The 19,892-nt window shown below is 39.4% G+C and overlaps 1 protein-coding gene across 5 annotated transcripts in view; it reads right to left on the bottom strand.

Annotated features, from left to right (window-relative positions):
• Positions 1–19,892, bottom strand: part of ABCB5 (ATP binding cassette subfamily B member 5) — a 54,493-nt gene that overhangs the window by 2,696 nt on the left and 31,905 nt on the right. For all 5 annotated transcript variants that reach the window (XM_070729351.1, XM_070729352.1, XM_070729353.1 and 2 more), the window contains 10 exons: positions 18,644–18,919; positions 17,758–17,904; positions 16,094–16,198; positions 13,331–13,408; positions 12,004–12,087; positions 9,932–10,135; positions 8,115–8,215; positions 5,211–5,351; positions 3,991–4,147; positions 2,981–3,178 (listed from right to left, as the gene is read on the bottom strand). In XM_070729351.1, coding sequence (XP_070585452.1) covers positions 2,981–3,178; positions 3,991–4,147; positions 5,211–5,351; positions 8,115–8,215; positions 9,932–10,135; positions 12,004–12,087; positions 13,331–13,408; positions 16,094–16,198; positions 17,758–17,904; positions 18,644–18,919 — 1,491 coding nt within the window. The remainder of the gene's footprint in view (positions 1–2,980; positions 3,179–3,990; positions 4,148–5,210; positions 5,352–8,114; positions 8,216–9,931; positions 10,136–12,003; positions 12,088–13,330; positions 13,409–16,093; positions 16,199–17,757; positions 17,905–18,643; positions 18,920–19,892) is intronic.

Below are 19,892 nucleotides of genomic sequence, written 5' to 3'. Positions count from 1 at the left end.
TTTGTTTGTTTGTTTGTTTGTTTGTTTGTGTATGTATGTATGTATGTATGTATGTATGTATGTATGTATGTATGTATGTATGCATGCATTTGATTTATATGCCAACCCCCTCTGAGCACTTGTGTACTAATTTTGCAACATGATGCAAAACAAATGAAACAAGTGTGTGTGTGTGTGTGTGTGTGTGTGTGTGTAACTAAATTACATTTTTTATCAATATAATTCATGGTATCTTCTTATTCTTCATACTTTTCTATCCTTGCAAATAATCCCTGTTTCCATTGTATACCTTTTTTTTGAGAGGAGAGGCTTTCAGTCAGTGTTGAATCCTGGCAACTGTCTGGACCTACTTCCTGCAGTCTTCTTGGAAGATTTTAGAAGTTGGTTGCCTTTTTCCAAGAGTGATTTGAGCATGATTTGACCAAGATCATCCAGCTGACTTTGTATCTTAGGACAGTGTTTCCCAACCTTGGCAACTTGGAGATATTTGGACTTCAACTCCCAGAATCCCCCAGCTAGTGAATGCTGGCTGGGGAATTCTGGGAGTTGAAGTCCAAATGTCTTCAAGTGGCCAAGGTTGGGAAACACTGTCTTAGGAGAAGTAAAACTCTTGGTTTCCCTGTTTCTAGCCCAGATCATTAAATACTATATTAAACTGACCCGCTTGCTTACACACCCTGTCTAATATATCACTTTTTCTTCTCATTTCTTTCTTCGTGACATCAAAGCTCCGCCCATGGAATTCCCTATTGGGATTCCCCACCTCCTTTCCAGCCTCCAGAGCGGCCGAAAACGCCGCCACCGATCGCAAAAACGGTGCTCCGCTGAGCGGCAGCGCCCGGCTATAACCTTCTGAAACAGCAGGGCGCTTCTTGGCGGCCTCCAGAACCCGAACTCGAACTTCCGGGTTCGGCATTCGGGAGAACGCCGAGAAGGCCCCCCCAGCTGTTTCAGAAGGTGACAGCCAGGCGGTGGAGCTTCTCGGCTGCCTCCTGAACCCAAAAAGTGCGGGTTCGGGAGAACGACGAGAAGCCCCCCGTCTGTTTTAAAAGGTGACAGACGAGCGGCGGCGCCCAGTGGAGCACCATTTTGTGATTTTTTTCTTTTTGCACGCATTAATCGCTTTTACCGTGTTTCCCCGAAAGTAAGACAGTGTCTTACTTTCTTTTTATCCCCAAAAGCCCCACTATGTCTTATTTTCGGGGTATGTCTTATATTGGAAAAAATAAGAGCCACCCGGCCAACCCACCTACCCGAACCCGCAACACCCGTGTCCGGTAAAAAGTAGTATTTTAAAAAATCTTCTTGAAAAATCTGGGTCTTCATTTTTACCCACCGGGGGGGACAAAGAGCCCGAAGCACCCTCCCCCCCACACACAAACACACGGAGACACATCCGCATCCCCGCCTGCCCGTGCCGTCCGGGCCCCGCCATGACGTGGCAGCCGCGTCCGGTGCACACGTCAGCCTTGACACATGTCCGCCCACCCGGCGTCTCCGAAGCTTACCGGTCTCTGGCGGGCGCCTTTCGGCAGGAGAAGCCTTCGCCGGGCTGCTTCGCTGCTTGTTCCCCGACGGTGGACAACGTCCGGCCGGCTTAGCCAGGACGGGCAACACGGCATCCACTTGAGACGCCGGCGGGAGCAGCGGGAACAGCAGGAACAGCAACATTTGGATCAGACGGAGGCGGCGGTGACGTATGGAGGGGGGGGGGCGGCGCAGAAGTGGGCAGGAGGCGGCAATACCCCCGTGTTTCCCCGAAAGTAAGACATATGTCTTACTTTCGGGGTACGGCTTATATTAGCCAACCCCCCTGAAACCCCCGATACGTCTTACAATCGGGGGTGTCTTACTATCGGGGAAACAATGTTTCATCTTACGAACCTTTCACCTTACGAACCTACTTCCGGAACCAATTAAATTTGTAAGACAAGGTATTACTGTATAACAATATAACACAAAGGCAAATCTAATTAAATTTAAAATTATAGTTTAAAAGTCCAATATTTAAAAACAATCATACTAGTTCAGTCCTAATTGCCCCAAGCCTGGTGACATAGGTGGGTCTTAAGACTCTTATGGAAGGCAAGGAGGGTGAAGCAGTATGAATCTCTGGGGGTGGGGAACTGATTCCAGAGGGCCGGGCCCCCCACAGAGAAATTTCTTCCCCTTGGCCCTGCCAACTGACATTGTCTGGTTGATGGGACCTGGAGAAGGCCAATTCTGTGGGACCTAATCAGTTGCTGGGAGTTATACGGCAGGAAAGCAGTCCCGCAAGTAATCTGGCCCAATGCCATGTAGGGCTTTATAGATCATTACCAACACTTTGAGAATGTTTATATTCTTTTATCAAACTATTTGTCTGGCTGGATAAATGATCATAATAAATGATACTGACCAAGAAGAATTAGTACAGTGGTACCTCATCTTATGAACTTAATTTGTTCCATGACCAGGTTCGTAAGGTGAAAGGTTCGTAAGACGAAACAATGTTTCCCATAGGAATCAATGTAAAAGCAAATAATGCGTGCAATCCCAAAACTCATCCCTTTTGCCTCATTACTGCCAGCATTCGGATCCTTGTTCGGGGGCAGGTGGAGGAGAGGGGTGAAGACAGCGCAGGCTGCCCGGAGGGAGCCTTGTGGGTGGACCCTCTCCTCAGAAACCCTGAAACTGGGACCCGTGCTCTGTTCCTGGCTGCTGGCTCTCTGAAGGAAAGTGAAGCCAGCCGGGTGGGGAGGGAGGGGGGTTGAGAGAGAGGGAAGTCACCGCAGACAAAACCCTTGGGGAGATGTCCAGCTGGGGGAGGGAGTCACTCTTCTCGGCACCCTCAAGCCCAGGAGGGCGGCTCCCTGATTCTCTGACCCTCCCTTCAAAACCCCCGGCTTTCAGAACGAAAGAAAAACTCAGAACGAAAGACAAACCAGCTGGCTGGGGAGGGGGGCTGAAAGAGAGGGAAGTAGAATCAAGGTCCACTTACCACTTGTCCTGAAATTGGGTCATAGAATCGCTCTAGAAGTTGAATAGAAGTGCTCTTGCCACAGCCACTGCTACCCACGAGAGCCAGGGTTTGGCCCTTGTTAATTTTTATATTCAGCCCTTGCAAAACCTGAACTTCTGGTCTGGTTGGATATGCAAAATGAATATCTTTAAATTCAATGTTGCCTTCAAATTTCTCCTATATCAGGGAAAGATGAATAGATGATGAGAACAAACACAACAATGCTATGATTTTGCACAATGTTTTGTGTCCCCATCCCCACTTTTCCTTATAGAATAGAATAGAATAGAAATAGTAATGGAATGGCTGCAGCAACAACAATAATGTACTTCTTTCCTGTACATATTTATACAATTAAAATTTTGATATGGACTAGACTAATTTTTCAAACTTTTATTCTCCAGATCTTATGAACTAAAATATTACATTAAAATATACAGCACGAAGCTTGGAAACTTCAGCCTGATGATGGTGGATGTGATTTCACCGAAACGTCGCATAAACATGCAAAATATTACACAGGGCAAAACCCGAACTCAGAACAATCTACATATATATATATATATATATGTTATTTTCATACATGATGAATGGCTCTTTCCTCTGTTACTCCTTTTACTGTTTACAATGTACAATGCAGTAAATATTTAAAATGCATAAGAGGACAATTCATTGAAAGTGAATTTTAATTTAAGAATGACCTTAAATTTCCCATTGAAAGAATGAGACTAGAAGAAAACTCTTATAAATATAGCTTTTCTCAGAAATACTGTAGGTCCCAGGATTTTAAAATGATATATTTTGCATAATAAATATAACATTAGTTTATTCATTTACTATATTGATTTATTCATTTACATATGTGTAATAAATTTTTAGATCAAATGTGCAGAAACCAACGTTTCTAAGTTACTATTGCTAATTGCTATCATGCTATGAAAATATGTCAAGTCAATATATTAAAGCCAGAATAAGCCGTATGATCTTACTAATTTATCTCCTTCTTCACTATAGCTGTCAATTACAGGCTTTCGATCCAAAAGATGAAATATTCTTTGGGCAGAAACTTTTGACTTGCTAAAATCAGGTGCAAGAGAATTAGCTTGGCCAGCACTCATTGCAGCAAAAATAACCGACGAGAAGACTCTGGAAATATAAAATAAAAATATGTATCAGAAAATAATATAAAGGTAAACTTTTAAGTAGCAAACTTTGTTGAAGCCACATGTAAATACTGTAGTTTCAATTTGCAACTTGAATTTTATAATGTCGGTCTCTTTAAACAGAACAATTTACTGAGTTTTATATTTTGAAAATAGAGCATACAATGTATTACTATATTTTTTCCTCCCTAAAAGAAACTAAACATTTTGGGTGCATCTTATACTCCAAATGTAGCTATTTCAAAGCTTTTTCCCCCCAGCCCTAATTAGATGCTAATGATCTTCCCAGGTCTTACCTTGTAGGCTCATTTATTGTTATTCTCTGCAAAGAATGTTTTTCCAGTCCTAAGTCTTTGCAGGCTTTTTTTCATTTCTCTACTTGCTCTGAATATATTTCTTTCCAGCCCTAATGAGGTGCTAATGATATTCCCAGTTCTTTCCAGCTTGCAAACTATTTCATTGTTACTCTCTCTGAATAAGGTTTTTTTTAAAAAGCCCTAACCAGGGAATAAAATAATGTGATGAAGCTGACCAAACTAGGGATGCTATCCTCCCCTAAAACTAAGGTGCATCTTACACTCTGAAAAATACAATAGTATGAAATAAGTTCAAATAAAATATTTTGCCAAATGCCAATATGGTTATAATATGCATTGAAATTTTGGGTTAAAACCAGAGCCTGCAGTGCAATCTAATATGAAAAATTGAAGAAAAGGAATGCCATATTATTCAAGAAGATTATTTAAGTCAAGAGCTTGTATTTGTGGCAGTAATTCTCTGTGTATCTTGTAGGAAAAATCCCAGGGAATTTAGTATGCCTTAAATTTTAGGAAGATACATATACATGTGCCTTATGACAATGTTCTTCAGTAACTTAAAATGGTTCATTGACATGGCTAAAATGTTAATAATATGAACTTTTCCTTCACTTCAGCATTTGCTTTTGCTTTAAAAATAGATGTACCTGTATATCCACAAATCACATGTGAAAAGCATTAAAATATTTTCATATTTTCATTACCCTCCGTAAAAGCGAATATACTCACATAAACAGTTGTTCAAAGTTCATTAAACAATGTGCAATAAGCCATGCTCCAAATCTGAAGACAGCAGCATTTATAAAAAAGTTAAAACTCTGCCCTAAGGCATAGGATAATCCATTAATAGGAGCTTTCTTTAGTGTATCCCTAATAAATGAAAATAATTGATATAATTCACAATCAATCATAAAATTCAAAACTAACCACCAATTATTAATTACATCAATGTTAATTAACCTTATCAAGGGATATTGTCTTCAACTCCCAAATTCTGGGAGGTTGAAATACAATCTCTTAAAGTTGCCAAGATTGAGAAACATTGAATTATTTTAATAATACTTTCCCCAGCAGATCATCTTATTTGTCCAAATATTCTGGATAGAAACATTAAATGTGAATGTTAAAAATGTTTGCATTCCAATTTCATTTGTGCCTTTGTGTGAGAGAGATTACTGGTTTTGTGTTTCCCCCAAAATAAGACAGGGGCTTATTTTTTTTAATCCCAAAATATGGCCTTGGGAGGGCAGGTTATTATTTTGGGGGTGCAGTAGGCAGCACGTGTGGGACTGCCACCACCTCTCCTCCCTGTTCATGGCACTGGCTATGCGGCTGGCTGCCACAACCGCCTTGTGGAGCAGGACTCTGCAAGGCTTCTTGTGCCGTTGCATGCAATAACTGCAGGACTGCTGCAAGCTTCCTCATACAGCACAGCTGAGCTCCTGCTGCTGTTCATGCATACAATGGCACAAGCCTTGCAGAGTCCTGCACCTCAAGGCAGTGGCGGTGGTGTGATGAGTCTCATAGAGCTGACAGCAAAACATGGCTGCTTCAGGCAGGCCATGAGAGTTTCTTCCCCTTTCCTCTTCACTTCAGAGCACCAAGGAGCAGGTGGCTGTTCCTGCAGAGGATTCCCATGCAACATCCTCCTTTGCATCTTCTGTGTGAATGACGTGGAGAGGGCAGATGGGGGATGCGATACCCGAGCTGGTGCAGGAGCATGTCTCAAATTGCCGTAGGTAGAGTCCGAGCTAGTACCCACCTTTCGCTTGCTCTCACTCACACTCTCCCAAAAGGAAGCTGCTCTTTCTCCTGTGGGCACTTTTTTGGCCAGGACAGAAAGAGAGGAAGTGAGACGTGGATGCACACACACCCAACATGGATTAGCTTGGCTGCTCTGGGCTGCCCCCGGCAGCATTTTGAAACACACTCCTGCTTGTGAGGAGATGGTGAGGCAGGGATCGATACTTGCCTCTTCTTATTTGCCGGCAGGAACGCATTTTAAACTGCTGTAGGCAGAGCCCAGAGGAGCTGAGCTAGTTCTGTGGTGTGTGCATGCCTCTTGCTTGCTCTCGCTCTTGTGACCAAAAGAGTCACCTGCCACAAAAGGAGCAGCTCCCGGTATGTCCCCAACCTTTCCCCGGATGGGGGGGGGGCAAGTATTTTTTGGGGGGAGTTGTTATTTCAATACGTGTCCTGAAAAGCCCTGTTGGCCTTATTATCAGGACATGTCTTATTTTGGGGGAAACAGAGTATGTATGCATGTATATGTATAAGTGCATTTATATGTATACCGTATTTTTCAGAGTATAAGACACATGTTTTTATAAAAAAAACAACCCAGAGTCAAAAACTGGGTGTGTCTTATACTCCAAATATTGCATTGTGGGGAGGGGAAGTGGTGCAATGGCAGCAATAGAAAAAATGGGTGGCAACAGGCAGCTATTTGGCAGTATTCCATGAGACTGTTCCAACTGTCAATCAGAAAGGTAAAAAAACATTAGCTGAGGACTAAGGACTCCTGCCACACCTTGCTGCCTGAATACTGTACCTGCTCCTGACTACCACTGGGACCCTGCCTTAGCTGATGTCTCAGCCACCTTGCGGCCCCTCATCCACCTGAAAAAGAGCCGCTGCCACCATTCCTGCCTGAAGCCTGTGAAGAATCACTGCTGCTCTTACTGGCTGCCACTGAACCGCACGAGAAACCATCACTGTGATTGCTGGCCACTGCCGCCGTCGGACCTCATGAGAAGCCACTGCTGCCAGTGCTAGACACTGCCATCACCCCCAGACCACGGAAAAGCCACCACCACTCTTGCTGGCTGCCACCACCACTACCATAAATGGGAAAGTCACTGCTGCCATTGTTGGCTGCTGCCACCACCACCAGAACATGGGAAAACTGCCACTACTCTTGCTGGCTGCCACCATCGTCGCCAGAAATGGGAAAGTGGCAGCTGCTGTTGCTGGCTGCCGCTACCACCACCGGACCATGAGAAAGCCACTGCCACCACTGCTGGCTTCCACTTGCTGAAGCCTACACCTGAGGAACCACCGCCGCTGCTGCCCGAAGCAAGCCACTTGACAGGTTTGAGGACCAAATCTCAAGTTGAAGATCCCTGAGTTAGGGGTGCAAGGGTCTTCAAACCAGGCATGTTTAAGACTTGTGGACTTCAACTGCATTCCTGAGTTAGTGTGACTGGAAGAGGAACTCTGGGAGTTGAAGTCCACAAGTCTTAAAGCTGTCAAGTTTGAAGTTTGTAAAAAATGTACATGGTCATGGTTGTTAAAAGTGTACCTGGTTGTAAAAAATATACATGTTTGTAAAAAGTATTCTGCTACACTGGTATTTTATTAAATAATATATTACTACATCATTTGGTTCAGAATACTTTTTCCCTTGTTTTCCTTCTCTAAAATCTAGGTGCATCTTATACTCCTGTGCATCTTATAATCCAAAAATATGGTATGTGTATGTTAAGGTTCCTTCATTTTAATGAATGATTTAAATAAAATTATTTTTAAAAGCAACTTGAAGTAGTGACCACAATGGGAAACATGCTTACAAAATATACATGTACTGTATACACAAACTCATATACATAAAGTATTATAAAATAAAATTCTTACTTGTACGGTTTATATAAGCTTGTTTTGTAGTTCTCAAAAAATCTGTCTTCTCTCGTTAATGACACAACAGTTCTTATATTTTCTACAACTTCTGTTGAAATCTAGATTTGGGGAAAAATGGAAAATATAAGGCATTCACTCACCTATAAAAGGATTTTTGTGATGTATAGTATTATCTACCTAAAGTACAAAGACCCATGGGATAGCATACTATAAAACATAAGGCATGGCTCATAATTTATCATGTGTAAATCCAGCCAATTATGATTTATTAAACTACTGTTACATAAACTATAATTTAGATAATGTATTTATTGTTTGGCTTATCTCCAAAGACAATGCAGACCAGTAAGTTAAATCTCTACCATTCCTTTTTGAAGTTATCTTCTACTAACTAGTTAACTTTCTGAAATCCCTTCACTCTTGCCCTATATACTTTATGGAAGAGAGAGGGTATATTAGAAATCAGGATGTTTTTCTTCTTTCCAGAAAGCAAAACAGAAAATATGAGACAAAGTGCTTCTTTGTTTTTCCATTCGGCTGAGCAAAGAATGTTAAGTATTGGTGAATTGGTGACTCCTTCTGTGGGGAGGCATTTTTCAGTTTTGTGCAATGAATCTTGCAATAGAGAACAAGGGAATATTGCAATAGAAGTCAAGGGAACCTGTGCTTATCAAATCTTGCAGGCTTGTTTAATTTGAGTTTTCAAATTGTGCTCCTCCTCAGATTATTTGTTTCAATATACAGAAGTTTTTGAGTTTAAGTTAAGTGATTTCACATTGCACTTCCTGAAGTACATTCTGAGAAAGGGTGACATGTTTTCCTGAAGAAGCACTACTAAGGACCAGTAGTAGAATTCAGCTAGTTTGCACTGGTTCGGGTGAATTGGTTATTAAATTCGCCCCTCCTCCAAATCAAAGTGGATCCTGGGTGCTGCGCTGCAATGAAGAAATGGGCCATGGAGTGGCCAGCGCAAGGGAAGGAGAACGCTGCGTTCCCTCCTCCTTCCCTCATGCCATCCACTCTTTTGCCTGTGCCTCCACTGTAGTGCAGCACCCAGGATCTACTTTGATTGGCTGTCACGGGAAGCTCGTCCCAGTTGCGTAGCAGAACTTTAGGACAAGAATGAGCCACACCTCCCACAACAGCCAAACTGGCCTTGGGCAAACTGGTTGTTAAATTATTTGAATCCCACTACTGAGACCAGAGGTCCCCAAACTTTTTACACAGGGGGCCAGTTCATGGTCCCTCGGACTGTTAGAGGGCCAGACTATAAAAAAAACTATGAACAAATCCCTATGCACACTTATTTTAAAGTAAAAAAACAAAATGGGAATGTACTATTTAGAGGGGGAGGGAAGTCTGAAATTCACAAAAGTTTATGTTTTGTTTTTAATTTTCTTTTGTTAACATCTGATTGGCTATACAACTCCTATGCCCAGCTCCCCAGTGCGCCCTTGGAAAAGACTGCATTGGGGGGGGGGTGTTTGTGTGCGTGACAGCACGCCTTACAGGGGACATTGGCATGGTCCCTGGACACAGCCAGAGAAGCCGGGTAGGGCTCAGAGCCCACGGGGGTTTATCCAGGCCGACAGACTCACCCGTGGGCTGGATAAATGGCCTCAACGGGCCGCATGCAGCCCCCGGGCCGTAGTTTGGGGACCACTGACTGAGACCATACTAAAGTGGACTCAGATGTTGCTGAAATAGTGAATGGGTGTAACTCTATTGAAAGTTCAAATCATAAAACATTTCCTGCCTACTTGTCACCACTATAGCCTTAATCTAATCCATGGGTTTATATATAGAGTAGGTACCCTTCCAGCTTCTTCAAGGGCTTTTTGATCCTGAGCTGCATGACCTTCCATCGATTTCGCTTGAATAGCCTTTGCAACAATGATGAAGGGAATACAAGCTAGGATGAGCAGCGTTAACTGCCAACCATGTACAAAAGCAATGATAAGAGCTGTCACGAGTGTGAAGAAAGTCATGGTCATTAAGGCCAATCGACTTCCAGTAGCCTTGAAAATAAACAAGAAAAACAAATTATATATTTTTTTGCAATAAAGCATTCTTTTTATAACATTCACAACAATAATAATTTAATAATAATAATAATAATAATAATAATAATAATAATAATAATAATTTATTAGATTTGTATGCCGCCCCTCTCTGCAGACTTGGGGCGGCTCACAACAATAATAATAGCAATGTGACAATGTAACAAATCTAATATTTAAAAAACATCTAAAAAGCCTGTCATTTAAAACCATATAACACAAGCATACTATACATAAAACTATATAAGCCTGGGGGAGATATCTCAATTCCCCATGCCTGATACAGGTGTGTCCTAAGCAATTTACAAAAGACAAGGAGGGTGGGAGCAGTTCTGATCTCGGTGGGGAGTTGGTTTCAGAGGGCCTGGGCTTGCCACATGGAAGGCTCTTCCCCTGGGGCCTGCCAGACAACATTGTTTAGTCAACGGGACCTGGAGAAGGCCAACTCTGTGGGACATTATCAGCCACTGGGATTCGTGCAGCAGAAGACAGTTCCAGAGGTATTCTGGTCCGATGCCATGTAGGTCATTACCAACACTTTGAAATGCGACCGGAAACTGATTGGCAGCCATGGATTGTTGGAGAGATGTGGCTTTCGAATCTAGGTAACCCCATGATAGCTCTTGCAGCCACATTCTGCACAATCTGAAGTTTCCGAACACTTTTCAAAGGTAGCCCAATTTAGATAAGGGCTGTCAAAGAGGCCCTGATTGGGGATAGGGTGGTCCCCGCTGCCTGTGTCAGTGGTGAGGTGTGCTTACCTTGTGCCATGGGGGGGAGGCGGTGGAAGTCAGGGGTTTGCAAGCAGCCGCCTTCCCCCCACACACACACTTAGCCATGGCGCACTTAGCTGTGACTTTCAGTGCATGCTTTTTGAATCGCCAATCACCTTTTCCTGAATTGCCCATCGACACACCATGGAGGAGGAGGTGGAGAGTCAAGGGGAGGGGAGGAAAGCAAGCCTGCAATTGGCCCCTTTCTTTCTCACCGTTAGCGAGAGAAACTGTTGCTGCTCTGCCATAGGGCAGCAACAGTTTCTCTCCCTAAAGGCGGCAAAGAAAGGGGCCAATTGCAGGCCCGCTTTCCTCCTTGCCCCTTGGTTCTCCACCTCCTCCTCACTCAGCAGTCGACCACAGTGAGTGGACAGGAGATTCGGGAGCTTATTATATTGATCGGTAAAATCTCGTGTGTTGCCGCGGGCCGGATAAATGGCCTCAGCGGGCCGCATCCATCCCGCGGGCCATAGTTTGGGGACTGCTGGTTTAGCATATCTGAAGGCTCACAGGCTCTCTGTGTGAAAACACAACGTATCTACAGTATGTCTTGCTAAGGTATGAAAGTATATGGAAAGTTCACATCAGGTGGCATGATTAATATTTATTCCCTGCTTTTCCAAATCATGTTGCTACTTTTTACATAGTTTTCTTTATTAGTAGAAACTGCCCATTGGGATTTTTATAAATGTATCACGGAATTGATGCATATATGATATCCTCTGGCAATACTGCAAAGCCAGTAGATTCTGGCACAGTTATAGCTTCAGTAAATTCTTGGCACAGTTATAACTTAAATGCCAAATTGATTAATAGAATTTTGAAGTCTTGTAGAATGTATCATTCCCAAGCAGACTATTTTACACTATTTTAGAAATTGTAAGTAGAATACTTGTCTGAAGATACAAAATAAACATATATTCTAAGGTATTCAGAATGTGAAAATGATTAAATAATGGATTTATTCTGATGTTTCCTGCAGCAGTCTCTTATTGATACTGAGATAATTATAATTCCTATATAACATATAAAAACAATAAGCAAAAAACATACTCCTTTAACTTGGGAAGCATCTGTTGAAAGTCTGGTTAACAAAACTCCAATAGCATTATCGTGATCATCAAACCATCCAATTTCCTAAAATCAAAATGAACAAATTGAAATAATAATTGAAATTAACAATTACTCTTGTTAGAACTCAGAACCTTTTCTCTTGTATCGAATTATGGTACAAATATATTTTGGCAGCATGGCCATGACTCCCTGAATTTATCTTCATTTCATTCCCAGTCCATTAATGAATCAGATATAAGTCACTCTTAGTTGAGTCCTTTTCTACTGTAGTCCCAAATAGTGTGGTCACAAATAGGGGTGAAATGCTATCAGTTTGGGCCAATTCTCCCAAGCCCAAATTCTCTCTAGCATGCACATACATGCGCACATCCAGGGGTGGACTGCTGCCCGGATGGGGGGGGAACACAGTGGGGTAGCGAAAATGGAGCTTCACCCCAGAGCACCCAATTTGCACTGAAAGATGTTGAAAGAAAATGCAGGGCATCCCGCATAAGCTACGCCCACAGTGTGGTAGTAAAATTTTTGGTAGCCCTTCACTGCGCACATCCCAGCATGTTTTTGCTTCTGCACAAACACAGGAAGCAAAATGCATGGAAATCTTGAGAGGGGATGCGCATGAGAGAGATTTTGGTGATTTCTTTTGCTTCCGCACATGCGCAGAAGCAAAAAATCACCAAAGTCGATCTCGCACATGTCCCCTTGCAAGATTTTGCTTCTGCGCATGCGCACAAAGCAAAAATACACTGGGACACACATGCACGCACGCACACAGGAGAACTGGTGTGCTATCCTCTACCATACTGATAGCAACCTACCACTGGTGGGGATGGAAATAAATAAACAAACAAACAAACAAATGGAGGGAGGAGAGAAGGAAGGTAGGAGTAAAAAAGAAGAAAGAGAGAGAGAGAGAAAGAAAAAGAAAGAGAGGGAGAGAGGGAAAAGGGAGAGGAAGGAAGAACTACAAACCTGTCACTAGACACAGCATCAGAGCATAATCCAGGCCTGGAAGGGACCTGAAGGTCATCTAATCCAATGCTGCTCCAGTTAAAGTTTAGCTGTATTAAAGTAAGTTTCTTTCTTTTGATCCTCCAGTTTCATGATTACATAGCCACTCCCACCCAGTCACATGTCCCTACCAAGCCACGCCTACCAAGCACACCCACAGAATTGCAAGAAATCAGTCAAGCTCGGAGAGTACCAAGGACCTCCCCATTTAAACCCTGAGGTACAAATGTTCTCCTTTATTGGTGATTCAAACCTGTCCCCAAAATATTTACTTCTCTTTCCTGATCTGCTTTGTTACCTGCTGAAGCAAGGCTTTGAAAGAAAGTGAGCGCAATCGCATTGTGAGAGCTTCCCCGGACTTTCCAAAAGTGAATCCCTGCAAAAGATAAAGACAAAACTTTTAGCTTTTTACTTTTTAGAAAAGGGCAATAATAATAATAATAATAATAATAATAATAATAACAACAACAACAACAACAACAACAACAACAATAATAATAATAATAAATTTATTAGATTTGTATGCCACCCCTCTCCACAGATTATTTTTAATCTGAATCAAAATATCTATTAAATATAGTTTTAGCACATGGGTTTTATAATTGGGTTTTTAAATAGTTTATTATTTATATTTGACTTATTTTTATTTTGTATTATATTTGTATTGTTGTAAACCACCCCGAGTCCTATGGGATTAGGTGACATAGAAGTCAAATAAGTAAGTAAGTAAGTGAGTAAGTAAGTGAGTAAGTGAGTAAGTGAGTAAGTGAGTAAGTGAGTATGTAAGTAAGTAAGTAAGTAAGTAAGTAAGTAAGTAAGTAAGTAAGTAAGTAAGTAAGTGGCAGCTGCAGGTATTTATTAATGCAGAACTTAACTACAAGTTCAAGAAATAAAGACAGAACCATATCAAAGATTAAGGTGGTAGGAAATCATTAATTATAGTAATGATTGTGTGTGAGGGCACAATGATTAAAATGAAATATTTATATTTTATATATATTTTATATATTATATCTGATTAAAATCCTTTATAATATAGGGGAAAGCAGATATTCAAATTCCAAAAATTAAACACATTAACTTATTTCATTCATTATTCATTGTACTTTATCTTCCCCTCCAATGTTACAAATATATAATTTTAAATTTATTTCAACAGATCTAATTTATACCAATCTATAATTTTCCCAGAGTTATCAATTAATTGTATAATTAATTAATTTTAAATAATTACATTAGATTTAAATTCTTAAATAAAAATTTATTCATTACCAATAACAATATTGATTATCATCAAGTATATTTTCAAATAAATATTAATAATTCAAAGTTAACTCATTTTATCCATTGCTAATTATAATCGTTTCCCTCTAGAGATACCAATATGTATGTGATAATTTTAAATTTAATCCATCAGATCAAAAATATTAATTATTAACATCCAATATATTCATAAATGTATTTAATTATATGTAAAAATAATAATTATATAGTGATCAAATAATGGTCAAACAATCAAATAACAACCAACCATTTTCTTAAAGACTCCATCTTCTTAATCTTAACTTCTCCTTCTTCTTTTTTCTTGTAACCTGATATCCCCAACTTCTTCCCCATTCTCTTTTTTTCTTTCCATAGCCTCACCCAATTCTTTTTTTTAAATCACTGTTAATCCCAGTGTAATAATCATATTCAATATAATCCTTGGTCTATCCATTTTCAAAATTCTCTCCCCTTTTCTCACCATCATTTTCCGTAACTTCTCACTTTATTCCATTTTTATCAATGATAATTCCAGTGTAATCATTATAATATTTAGCCTGTTTGTTCTCAAAATTCTTTCCTCTTTTGTCCTTATCTTTCTCTGATTCCCCATAATCATGTTCTTCTTTTGATTCAAAAAGTCCAATATAATCATTAATCTGTCCATTCTCATAGTTCCTTTCGCTTTTATCTCCATCTTTGTCTGTGTCTTCTTCCACCTGTTTTTCTCTTTCTGGTTTCTTCTCCACATTGCTGCTTTGTTTGTTACTTCTTACAATCAAGTTATCAAAGTCCTCACTGTGCTCCAAAGCTTCCTCAGTTGCTTCTTTAAATCCGTCATCACAGTCCTTGAAGCATCTCTTTCATTCTTCAATATTGTCCTTTAAAAAAGTTTTAAGTTCCTCTTCTTCAGAAACATCCATATTCCAAACATTTACTGTTCACTAGTCTTCACTATCAATTCATCTGCCAGCAATTATCTGTCTCAGAGCCTAAAATAGTTCTAGTGCTCCCAATTCAGGGTAAGCAGCAGTCTAAACATCCACCAAAGTTTTTCAGAATAATAATTCCTCCAACCAGCAGATGGCATTCCTCACTGGCTCCCCAAATCCATTCTTCTTGTTAGTTAATATACTAAAGTATTTTAAATCAGTTCAGATTAATTCAGAAATTTCTTAGTTTCAAATTTAAAATTGATTCAGTATAACAATATTTCCAAGAGTTCTCAAAGAGTGGACTTTAATTACTGCTTTCTTTAGCAATGTTTTTTCTTGTATAGCCTTCTGTGCTAAATAGCTGCTTCAATTTCTTTGGCAGTCCTTTTATTCTCATTTTAATCTTTTTAAAAAGTCCCAAATCTTCTCATTGGCAGAGTAACTCACCAGCTCAACGTATGTTCTCCAACTTGGCCCTCCAGCATTTTTCTTAGGTTTCATTCTAAGTGACTTCCAATCCAAAATTCCAATCAATCGGTGCTCTTTTTTGGCTCCTGGGACAAGGTGTTGCTGTCCCCTCCTGGATCTCTGATGATATATCCTTTTTTTTACCACCACTCCAGGGTGGGTCTGACCCAGTTCTGATTGAACCAGGTCCCCAGGCAAAACGGATATCGGGGTTCCCCAGCAGAGCATGGGGTACTCCATGTTGCTGTGGCACTTGGCCATGCTATTCTCTAAACTTGAAAGCCTTTTAATATTTCACTGGTTGAGTAACTTGGTACTGTATACATTCCTCTCTTTCTTATAGGATGCTCCTTTGTGATAATTTCTTATTAAGTAGGTCTTATACTAGAACTTACCTGGATTGTATAAGTTACTAAACTGATCACTCCCAACACCAGAAACATGAGAGAATACAATACTGTATTCTGGCTTTTCTTTACATCATCTCGTTCTTGGAAAGCCTGAGTGGCAAAACATAATTTTAATTAGCAGCACCAGAAACCATTGGAGAAGAAGCCATTGCAGTTAAACTTTCTATTTGGTTCTAATTTTGATTATTTCCTGCACTATTTCCATTGGTGAATAAATAGTTCAGAGAATTCTATTTTTAATTTATATCTCTTTTCCCATGAAAAATACTATTGAGTGCTGGAAATAAAATATGGTATATAATTTGTTGGCTGAACTAGATTAATGCTTTTATTTCTTATGTGGAGAATCATTCCATCATTGGGGAGACCCTGATTAGAATCTCCCCAATATATGCTGAAAAATAGTCAAAATGGCAGCTGAGAAGTGTAATTAACATCTATTTCTATATGAGAATCTTCAATTGTTGCCATCCTGACTTTGTTTCATCATCTACTGCAGATACTCCTGATCTTTTCCATAGACACAAGTCATCTAAAGTTTCAAGAAATAGGCCGTTGTTGACCAAGGGACTGTTCTAGACCTTAGTTTCATTCTGGAGAAAAACATTATTTTACTGAGTAATTAGATTTTAAAGATTATAATATTTAAACATACTTGGAACTGGGCTGGAATTGTGGAATATTATTAAAGCTAATCAAGTATCCTCAAATTGGCAAACTGCCATTCATTCCTCTTATAGTGCAAGGGCAATATTTTTTCTTTTCCAAGACTGCATTTACACAGGAATAATCTACAAGTAATCCTCAAATTATAACCAGAATTGGATTCTGGAATTTCCACGACAGTCATTAAGTGGCTTCCACACAAATTATGATCTTTTTTGTTGTCACAAATCATATAATTATTAAGTGAATTTGGCTTTTGCTTATTGAAAAGCAAAAGAGAGAATATTGCAAACAGTGAATATATAACCTGGGATAGTATAAATATAGGCCAAATGCCTGTATCCAAGTGCCTGAATCATAATCACAGGATGTGTGAGCAATGATTGCAAGTCATTTTTTCAGCATTATCATAACTTTGGATGGTTGCTAAATAAATGGTTATAAATCAAGGACTATCTGGAACAGATGTATTCCGCATAGCCAGATTAAAAGGAATTGGGGATTCCACTTCTTCTCTCTTTCTGTATATTACCCTTTCTTCTCTCTCTCTTCTCCCAGCTTCCTTGCCAGTGGCTTTTGAAATGAATTATGAAAGGCATTTTATTGTTCTATTAGCATTCAATTTACATATCTGTTCATATGATGACCATATCAGAACAAAATTCAAAATGCATACCAGAAAAACATTACAGTAATATAATGTCCTGGTTACTCTCTCCTGTTTTATACCAACTTGGAGGATACTTTGATCACCTGAATTAAGATTATTCATTTATTTTGGGAGGAATGATTTAGAGTATATTTTTGGAAAGCTAGAGGTAGAATTGAGATGATGAGAAAATTTAAATGCCATTGGTAAAGCCATTGTAAATAACCTCAGCTTCCAATAAAATAAGATCATAATCAGAAATCAGTAAATCTGCTGGGTTTGATAGATTCTGGGGAGGGGAGGAAATAGAAGCATTAAATGGTCCTAAACATACCCCAATAATTTTACCAAACAGAACTGCAAAGGCAGGAATAACACCTCCACAAAGGGCAGCAGCAATGATCCCAACTGCTATGTAGCAGAATTCAGGCTTATTTAGAGCCAAGATCCTGGTATAAGGAACATCTGGGAGGGTCTCTTTCTGTAAAGAGAGAAAATTGTCCTCATCACCAACAAAATTAAAAGTGTCAATAAAATTGATGGGTAAAATGTCACTGAGAATTATTCAAACGGCACAGCTCTTAAAGGAAATTGACTTCTGTGTTCAAGCCAGACATTTCTAAGATCTCAGACAACGAAGTGTTAAAACAAAACCCAAAAAGAGAACAAAAACCCAATTTATCTCAAAATCCACAAAGGTCACTAAAAAGTAAGAGAAAGCCCTCATGAATAGAGATATTTCTGCATAAATCATTCTTTTGCATTGCTAATCTGTAGCTCTTAGAATATTGCTACTTATTCATTAACTTTCGGTTCTTATTATTTTAGTGTCATGTATTTCAGATGAAATTTTGATGTGGTATGTTTAAAATACAATATAATTCCAAAGTCTAGAAGTGAAACACATTTCTAACTGGTTTCCTAAAACTGTTCATATTGTTTGATATATACATTATCGTAATTACCAAACATAGGGCAGGGATGAATGAAATTGAATATCATTTTTTCCTAACAATTGGGGTTTCTTTACTCATGAATTTATCTAAAAATAAAATCAAATGCATGGATAAATACAAGGCATTTATGGAAAGAACAAGGCTTTTCTTATAACGCTGGTGTTAAAAGAACTACAAGGCGTGGATATGAGTTTCCACCAAATTCTTAAAGAGCAGTCATGTTTTTAACAAAGAAGTTATTTTAGAAATAATTTTAATACTAACCACACGAACTTTCTTTGCTTTCCTCTTCTGTTTTTTTCTCCTTTTTCTTTCAGAAAATCTTTTAGTAGAAGCCCTACTTAGGGAAGGTCTGTTGGATATTCTTCGTAAACTTCCATACTTAGCTACTTCTGTGCCACCATTAGAACTCCCTAAATCATTTTGATCTGCTATTTCATATAAATCTTCTTCCTCTGAAATTTCACTATTTTCATCCTCAGTCTCAAATTCTGTCTCTTCATTTGATGGTTCACTCTCTGGTTCTTCTCCCTGGTAATTCTAAACATTTACAAAAAGAAAACAACTTAGAAAAATAATAATCAATTTTTCTAATTACAACTTGTGAGAATTAAATCTACAGGTAGTCTTTGACTTACAACCATTCTTTTAGTGACTGTCTGAAGTTCAATGGCAATGAAGAAGTGACTTATGATTGATCCTCACACTTACTATTGCAGTATTTCCATGGTCATGATATTGTGATTTGGACACTTGGCAACCGGCATGGATTTACAACAGTTGCAGTATCCCAGGGTTACATCTTTGCCAGTTGACTTCCAACAAGCAAAGTCAATGAAGGAAATTTGGATTCAATTAACAATTTTGTGATTTGCTTAATGACTATAGCAAAAAAGAAGAAGTAATGGTTGGCTTGGAATTTCTGAGATTTAAATCCATCTAACTTAAAGCTGTCAAAGTTGAGAAATACTGGTCTATAATAACAGAATATTGTATGCATTTATGTCTGAACCATTACTTTGTTCATTTTCTAACATATCTGGACCCATACAGAATCCAGTGGCATTCTTGGAAAAAAGAGATTATTCTGGAGGTGAATGATAATATGTTGAAATATGCCAGGTCCAAAGCTGGTAAATATTCTGATTTTAAATTAAGGAAAAAACAATAAACAAAGATTCTTCAAGGTGCTCATGTAGCTTAAGGATAATATTTCTTTGACTTGTGGAGACAGTCAATAACGTCTCATTAACTTTGCATGACTATTATTCAGTATTATGGCACGGTGAGCTTATATATTCCTCTACCCTATTTTGAATAACTACAACATGTTTAGCCAAAGCACAGTTGTCTGGATGGTAAATATCATTTATAAAGGGGGAATGTCCTCCTCCCAGTTAATGCTACATTGTAATTTACCCAAAATGGACAATTCTAGACCTCTGATAGTAGACCCTCTCTGAAGGGGTCAAAAGTCTGCCCCCCAGGTGATGGATGGACAGATGGAGTTGTC

The sequence above is a fragment of the Erythrolamprus reginae genome, chromosome Z (assembly GCF_031021105.1).
Source record: "Erythrolamprus reginae isolate rEryReg1 chromosome Z, rEryReg1.hap1, whole genome shotgun sequence".
In the NCBI taxonomy this organism is placed as follows: Eukaryota; Metazoa; Chordata; class Lepidosauria; order Squamata; family Dipsadidae; genus Erythrolamprus; species Erythrolamprus reginae.
This window is presented reverse-complemented; position numbering and strand designations above follow the sequence as displayed.